General features: G+C 47.3%; 1 protein-coding gene across 1 annotated transcript; it reads left to right on the top strand.

Moving 5' to 3' along the window:
• Positions 1-1,232: 1,232 nt before the first annotated feature.
• On the top strand, positions 1,233-2,803 carry GPR135 (G protein-coupled receptor 135; the record flags this gene model as incomplete). Its single annotated transcript, XM_079913568.1, is given in 3 exon segments — positions 1,233-1,640; positions 1,644-1,671; positions 1,674-2,803. Coding segments are annotated over 3 exon segments (1,545 nt in total). The 5' UTR covers positions 1,233-1,253.
• Between the last annotated feature and the right edge of the window lie 6,087 nt (positions 2,804-8,890).

Raw genomic sequence — 8,890 nt, forward strand, 5'->3', positions numbered from 1 at the left:
CATTTCTAACAAGTTCCCAGGTCATGCTGATGCTGCTGGTCCAGGGTCCACACTTTGCAGACCACTGCTTTAGAGAACCCAAGGGTTTATCACACTTTCCCTCATTAGAGGCCATGCCCAGAAACTTGAGATGCAGCTTCCCTGGGCAGGCAGGCCCTTCCTGTTCCTGTATCTTCCCGCCAGATACCTGGAGCTGCGTCTGTGGCGACTGCTTGGCTGGCAGCACCTTAAACTCAAAACATACCACATTCCAGAGAACTGATGAAGGCTGCCAGCAGGGCAAGGAACCAGTGACTCTCCCCTCTTCCCTGACACGTGTGAGAGAGTAATGGTCCTGGGGTCCAGGTCCTTGAAAACAATGTGACATCCTGCCTCCAGGATCCATACCCTAGCTCCTCAAAGCACCTGTATCAGAATCACCTTTGGCGTTTAGATTCATGGGCCCATCCTCAGTACTCCTGGGAGTCAGCCAGCCAATGTGCATTTGAATAAGCTGACTACATCAGTGGTTCTCAAAGTGTGGTCCTTGGACCAGCAATATCATCACCACCCAGCAACTTGTTAGAAATGCAAATTCTCGGACAAGACCCCAGATCTACTGAATCTGAACATCTGGGGCTGGGCCCAGTCAACTGTGTTTTAACAAGCCCTAGGTGCTTCTGTTGCATGCTCAAGTTTGAGAACACCTGGTTTAAGTTTTTCTGCTCCCTCAGGTTTAAGATCTCCGAATTTAGATTGTTTTCCACTTCAGGTTCTAGATTCCTTTCCTACCTGTAGATGCCAGAAACACCCACAGGAAGCAAAGCAACCCCCCCCCCCGCCCCCCGCCTCTCTGTAGGACATGTGTATCCAAGAGAGCTTGAGAGTGAACCCTTGTTGAATTTGGCCATCTGTGTGAGGACCAGTCCCGCTTTATCTGATCTGGCTGGGCAGTGGTCCCTGAGGGGGTCGACCTGGCACTCTCTGAAGCCCACCTCCCTGGCCGCATAACCTCGGGGAGAGGTGACATCCTGGACCGGCTTTTCTGAGGGTACTCGGCCGGCGTCCCGCCCCGCGCTCTCGCGTAAACACGCGGTTTCCTTGGCAACACCTGGAACGCACGTCAAAAGCTCCGCGGGTCGCGGGCTACGGTCAACCCTCCGGCCGAGCGCAACTCCAGGCAGAGGCCCGTGACCCCGGCCCCGAGCCACCTCGGGCTTGCGGGCGCCTCCCCCGGTGCTGGATGAGCAGACCTGCGGCCGCCGCGGGGCCCCATGGAGAAGCAGCCGCTGCCGCCGGTGCGCCCAACAGTGAGCACAACCCTGTCGGGCAGCCCACACCCCGGCGCCCCATCCGCGGCCGGCACGCCTGGCCGGACTTCCTCTGCGGCGACGGCGACGGCCGTGCTCTCCTTCAGCACCGCGTCGGCCGCGGCGCTGGGGAACCAGAGCGGCGGGAGCGGGAGCGACAGCACTGGCGCCTCGGCTGGCGGCGGCCTCGGCGGGCACGGCGCGACGGAGAGGCCACCGCTGGGCCCCGCGGCGGCGCCGCTGCTATCTCAGGGGGCGGCGAGGACGGCCCAGGCGCTCGTCCTCCTGCTCATCTTCCTGCTGTCTAGCCTGGGCAACTGCGCGGTGATAGGGGTGATCGTGAAGCACCGGTAGCTCCGCACCCTCACCAACGCGTTCACCCTGTCCTGTCTCTGTCGGATCTGCTCACGGCGCTTCTCTGCCTGCCAGCCGCCTTCCTGGACCTCTTCACGCCGCCCGAGGGCCCGGCACCCGCCGCCGCCGCGGGGCCCTGGCACCGCCAGCCATTTCTTAGCTCGTGCTTCGGCATCGTGTCCACACTCAGCGTAGCCCTCATCTCGCTGGACCGCTACTGCGCCATCGTGCGGCCGACGCGGGAGAAGATCGGGCGCTGCCGCGCGCTGCAGCTGCTGGCCGGCGCCTGGCTGGCGGCGCTGTGCTTCTCCTTGCCCTGGAAGCTGCTCCATGCTACCTGGGAGTCCCCGGCGGCGCAGAGCTTCCACGGCTGTCTGTACCGGACGTCCCCGGACCCCGCGCAACTGGGCGCGGCCTACAGTGTTGGGTTGGTGGTGGCTTGCCACCTGCTGCCCTTCCTGCTCATGTGCTTCTACCACTACCATGTCTGCAGGACCGTGCGCCTGTCGGACTTGCGCGTGCGGCCCCTGACCACCTACGCGCGCGTGCTGCGCTTCTTCAGCGACGTGCGCGCGGCCACCACAGTGCTCATCATGATTGTCTTCGTCATCTGCTGCTGGGGGCCCTACTGCTTCCTGGTGCTGCTGACCGCGGCCCGGCAGGCCCAAGCCACAAAGGCTCCCTCGCTCCTCAACGTGGTGGCCGTATGGCTGACCTGGGCCAATGGGGCCATCAACCCTGTCATCTATGCCATTCACAACCCAAACATTTCGATGCTCCCAGGGCGCAACCGGGAAGAGAGCTACCGGACTAGGAACATGGACGTTTTCCTGCCCAACCAGGGCCCGGCTCTGCCGGCTAGAAGCCGCAATCCCCTTCGAAACCGCTATAGCAACCACCTGGGGGCCTGCAGCAGGATGTCCTCTTCCAGCCCGACCAGCGTGGTGGGAGGAGACGTGGCCATGCGGGCTCGCAAAAATCCAGTTGTGCTTTTCTGCCCGGAGGGGCCACCAGATCCTGCGACAGCAGCAGCTAAACAGCCTAAATCCGAAGCGGGGGATACCAGCCTCCAAGAAGGGTTGGGATGCAGAGCTTGTGAAGACAAATTTTCACCCGCTTCGATGAACAATACAGGATTCCGGGGAGAATCGTGTGCTTAATAAAGCCAAACATTTACAAAAAGGACAGAGAGGAGGCTTACCACTTCCCCCAAACAACATACAAAACAGTGTCCTTTCCTTCAGAAGCGCTGAAAGGAATGTAAAGTGCAAAACTTAAAACGATGTTTAACCACACAACCAAGCATTGTGAACTGTAAGTGCCAAAAATGACAAAAATAAAATTCCCAATTACTGAAAAGCTCATATTACAGGAATCACAGTGGGAAACAAACAAAAAAATTCATTGAATCCAACTGGTTCATATACATAGACTTTCAGGAAAGAATGAAGACCTTGAGAATTGCTCGAAGGCCCCTCTAAATCACCAGCATTCAGCAGAACTTCAGATTTCTAGAACTTGCACCTCTGACACATGCCTTGGGTGCTTAGGTTAGGGGTCAAAAATTTTTATCCTTACACACTTTGGTGCATTTCCTCCCCACCCCCACCCCCATAATCTTTGTGAGAAATTTTAAATTCATCCCGTTTAAAACCATTTTAGGATTTTGAAAAAATGGTTTATTACTAAAAGTGGTTTATTACTACAAAATCCAACCATTTGAGGGGCAAAGAGAAGTATGAACGTAAAGAAATGTGGCTATTTTTTAAAGTATTTCAAGATTATACTTAGAAATGAATGTCCCCCATCTAACCCCCAAAATTATCTGCCTTGGAAACTTTGAGACGTAAACCTTACTCTAACCTGCTACTTTTGTTTCTAATGATTTAGGGGTGCCGCTCTCAGAAAGCTTTCACATTCTTAAAAAATAATTTTCATAGTAGAAAATCTTTGCATTTGAAGTAAATTTGATTTTTGGATGCAGCCAAAAATGTAATTTGAAGTCAAGTTGATTGAATTTTGTGAGTAATGCATATATACATGTATGAGAGCTCTATAAAAGTAATAAGCTTGGCTATCCTAGGTAGCTTTCATCTAACTGAAGGTGATTCCAAAGAGGAATTCAAAAAATATTTTGAGAAGTGGATGCATTCTTGGAATAAGCATAAAGCTCTCCAGGAAAATCATGTTCTTCTACATTTGGAAGTTTGGGTACATATGTTTTAAAAAAATAGTTGCTTAATAGACATGACATATAAAATAATGTGATCTTTATTTGAAAGGAGAATGGCTGTGGGATTATTATATATAATAGAGTACTCATAACTTAGGGGTAAAGTCAGAGAGGTAGTTTAATCAAGCCAGAAATACCTTCAGAAAGGTGCAAAATAAAGATGCTGTTTTAAAATATTTGAAAGCACAATTCGGGATTTGTGTAGGTAAAATTTCTCACATTAAATGCCACTGTACGTAGAGTCATTTACTCAGAATTTTACAAGATGTTTTTGTGTTTTCTTCCTCTTTCCTTTCTTCCATCTTGCCCCTCTTTTCTTCAGTATTTCACAGCCTTAATTGAATAAGTACTTTAAACTAGATATGAAACCTCTGCTCTCATATAAAGATTTTAATGTGAAATGGCCACCTTTTTTTCTTGTATTTAAAGATCTTCATTAGTATTTAATTTTTTTGTGTGACAGAAGGGTGTATGTCATTATTTTGTAATCAAAGATGGAAATATATGATTTTTTTTTTATACAGCAGGTTCTTATTAGTCATCCATTTTATCCACAGCAGTGTATACACGTCAATCCCAATCTCCCAATTCATCCCACTACCACCCTCACCCCCACCCCCCCGCCACTTTCCCCCCTTGGTGTCCATACGTTTGTTCTCTACATCTGTGTCTCAATTTCTGCCCTGTAAACTGGTTCATCTCTACCATTTTTCTAGGTTCCATACATATGTGTTAACATACGATATTTGTTTTTCTCTTTCTGACTTATTTCACTCTGTATGACAGTCTCTAGATCCATCCACATCTCTACAAATGACCAAATTTCATCCCTTTTTATGGCTGAGTAATATTCCATTGTATATATGTACCACATCTTCTTTATCCATTCATCTGTCGATGGGCATATAGGTTGCTACCATGTCCTGGCTATTGTAAATAGTGCTGCAATGAACATTGGGGTGCATGTGTCTTTTTGAATTATGGTTTTCTGTGGGTATATGCCCAGTAGTGGGATTGCTGGGTCATATGGTAATTCTATTTTTAGTTTTTTAAGGAACCTCCGTACTGGTCTCCATGGTGACTGTATCAATTTACATTCCCACCAACAGTGCAAGAGGGTTCCCTTTTCTCCACACCCTCTCCAGCATTTGTTGTTTGTAGATTTTCTGATGATGCCCATTCTAACTGGTGTGAGGTGATACCTCATTGTAGTTTTGATTTGCATTTCTCTAATAATTAGTGAAGTTGAGCAGCTTTTCATGTGCTTCTTGGCCATCTGTATATATATGATTCTTGTCAGAGCTAAAGATGTTTTAATTTTTTCGCTTTCTCAAGGCATCACACAATCAGAAGTTTATGAATTATCTTTATACATCTTCCTACACTGAGTGTAGTACAGAGTAGATGAGATCATGTCTCCTCTTTAGCACTTATTATAAAACATTTACAGACAGTGCAGCTGAACTCACGTTGAACAGATATCCTGTTAAAGGCAAAAAGGTTGTGTATCTTTCACATTTTGAGAAAATGGAAGTCATGTCTGATATTTCGGGGAAAATGATAAAGTCTTCCAATTCTGAAAGGTATCACAGCACAGAAGTTCAGCAACTGTGAATAGAGGCAGAAAAAGAGTTAGAGCTCTTAGGGGAAGGAGGCAAGCATGTTGCAAAATAGGGTATTGTCTGAGAAGAAGAATTGAAGGAAGACATTTAAAAATAAACGTAACGTGAAATAAACCTGCTTCATGAGTGAGGGGGAAATCCATGAGATTGGGAGTGACAAGGTGGTGGCATGAAGGACTGTAGGCAGAAAAATGAATCCCCACCCTGACTCTTGGTAGGCAGGCGTAGGAAGTTTTAGGAAGGGGGTGCCTTGGGAAGGAGATTGTTCTGTTAGTGGTTCTAAGAGTAATGGTGGGTAAGAATGTGAGGGGAGAGAGAGAAAGTAGCTAGTAAGTTACTGAACAATTTACAGTGTTGTGTTTGTCTTTAAATTTGAGGCTATACAACTGGTCAGTGATAGAACTAGGACTTGAACCTCAGAACCCCATATTCCCTTCTCTACCCTCTGTTGCCCCCATAAAGATCAATAGATAGAGAAACTAAGGATGAGAAGTTGTGGTACTATCATCATCATCATCATCACCACCACCATCAACATCATCACCATCTACTGGTTTTATTTCGTACTTTATGTAGAACAACTTCCTGGGCACTAAGGCTACTAACGGGTAGAAATCACATTACCTGCCTTAAGAGGGCATACAGACTAATCGAAGACTTTGTGCTTTATAAAAATGGGCCATAATCAGGACTCTTTAGTTTACCTGTAAGGAAGAAAAGGTGCAGCATTTTCAGAAGTGGTTAGCAAAGAAGAGATGGATTTGGAAGCAAAAGACATGCAGATAAAGGCCGGGAACAAATCTGGTCCAGTTGTAAATACTTAGAGACAAAAATTAGCACCTTGAATAAAAGATGTGAAAGAATGACTCAAATAAATATAAGACTTAGACCTTTCCTCATGGCTTTGTGGGAAAAGGAGAAAGAGAAGCTGTGCAATATTGGGATGTATTAAATATTGTTTAGACATAAAGGCCAGAATGTAATCCTTCATATCTCATTCTGCTCCCAGCTTGAGTATTTCATTTAAATTACAATAACAAGTCATACTCAGCATAGTACATACATTAGCTCATTTAATCCTCAAAGCAACCCTCTAAGTAGTGGGTGGGTGGGGGGATGCTATTACTATCACACCACCCATTTTATAGATGAAAAAACTGAAGCAGGGCTTCCCTGGTGGCGCAGTGGTTGAGAGTCCGCCTGCTGATGCAGGGGACACGGGTTCGTGCCCCTGTCCGGGAAGATCCCACATGCCGCGGAGCGGCTGGGCCCGTGAGCCATGGCCGTTGAGCCTGCGCGTCTGGAGCCTGCGCTCCGCAACGGGAGAGGCCACAACAGTGAGAGGCCCGTGTACCGCAAAAAAAAAAAAACCCTGTAGCGCACAGGGACTACGTGATTTGTCTAAGATCACACAGGAAGTAAGTTCTAGATGTAAGATTTGTCCCTAGCAGACTGGTGCCAGAAGTGTCATCTTAACCACTGCACGGTACTGCTTCTCTAATTTGTGAAAGCTAATGGGAAACCTGAAAAAAGCCTGGGAAGATAAAAACAACTATCAAAGGGATGGGAAATAGATATCATAAAACTTAAAAGAAAGGATTTGTTTAATTTGGAGAACAGCTATATAAGATGTGTGTTTTAAAAATATATGAAGAGATTTTGAGCAGTTATTTTCTCATATAAATCCCAGCCCTGGATGACTCCAATCATTGGCCTTCTCCATTCCTGCTCCAGGGTGGCTGAGCACAGCTGGAGAAAATTAGAGTCAGATCAATTAGTACGTCTACACCTAGAATGCAGCCTCGCCCTACCCTTCCACCCTGCCCGGCAGTCTGAACCTCTTCTCTTGTCAGCTCACTCTTTCTGCCCATTTTAGTGACCCCTCAAACTTTCAACCAATTCTTCCCTTTTGGAAGATCACTTTTGCTCCTACTTCACAAAGAAAATAGAAGCCATCAGATACATATACCCTCATATTTTGGCCATCAAATGTAACAAACTAAACTGAATTTATACCAGTTCTCAGCTCTTTCTAATAGTAAAGAAGCTGGTCCCCTCACCAGCCTCAGGACCCTCATGCTATCAATTATCTCCTTTCTGTGGTATCCTTAGCCTTTCCTGCTGAACCAAATCCTTCCCATGAGCTCTTAAGCATTCTTACTTAAAAGGAGAAAACAAAGCCTCTCCGATGTACTCATCCCTTTTCTCTCCCTGAGCTCCCGCCCTTCCACTAAACTTGTCAAAAGAATTGCCTACACTTTATCAGATCTAGATCCTGGTCCATAATGTTCATGGTGCAAGAAAGTCACTTATGCAACTCAATTCTTCCCCAATCCCCTATTCTGCCAGATGGCAGAAACTTAAGATGGGCTTAAATAAGCCCAGGCTCTATGGGCTTATTTAGCGCCAAGGCCCAGGTGAGCGTCAGTCTTCAGTGGTCATCTGGCTGTACTGAGGTACCCATCGATCTGTCTCTGGTCACATCCACAGCGGGCTGTATGAGTTATCCCCACTCAGTCTGAGAGGACCCAGGCCTAACTCAGACAGCTTTAGAGCCCTTCTTTGGACACGGAAAGATTATTACTCCATCTCAGCACCGATGGAGGGCTGTGGCAACCCCTATAATGCTGTCTCATTATTTTCTCATATAAATCCCAGCCCTGGATGACCCCAGTCATTGGCCTTCTCCATTCCTGCTCCAGGGTGGCTGAGCACAGCTGGAGAAAATTAGGCACCTCAGGCGGTTTTTTAAATTAGTTTTTATTTATTTATTTATTTTTTTGCGGTTCGCGGGCCTCTCACTGTTGCGGCCTCTCCCGTTGCAGAGCGCAGGCTCCGGACGCGCAGGCTCAGCGGCCATGGCTCACGGGCCCAGCTGCTCCGCGGCATGTGGGGTCGTCCCGGACCAGGGCACGAACCCGTGTTCCCTGCATCGGCAGGCGAACTCTCAACCACTGCGCCACCAGGGAAGCCCCAGTTTTTAATAGTTTGGATTACTTGAAAATTTTTAGTATTGTTGGGTCAGTAAATCAAAATAATACAGAAAGTATATGTTGGGGGTTCTACTTATGGAATGGCAACGAGGAGCTCTGTGACCTGCTCCCCAGTGAGACAAGTGTAGCTGGTGAAAATTATTTAAAAAGCAACCATTTGAAGCGTCTGGAAATTGTAAGAGTAAAACCATGCATAATGGTTGGTCAAATTCATTTCATCTGTCTTCACTAATCAAGGTCATTTTAAGACTCCAAGCAGCACATGGCCTAAACAATAAGATGTCTGCCTGAGTTATTTTCCAAGAACTTGGAGTCAGCTGCATCTAGTTTGAGCTGGGCTGATTAAGACTGGATAGGATTGCCAGCCCTCCAACTGGGCAGGCATGAATGTCCTCTCTG

Source organism: Stenella coeruleoalba (genome assembly GCF_951394435.1).
Source record: "Stenella coeruleoalba genome assembly, chromosome: 2".
NCBI lineage: Eukaryota > Metazoa > Chordata > Mammalia > Artiodactyla > Delphinidae > Stenella > Stenella coeruleoalba.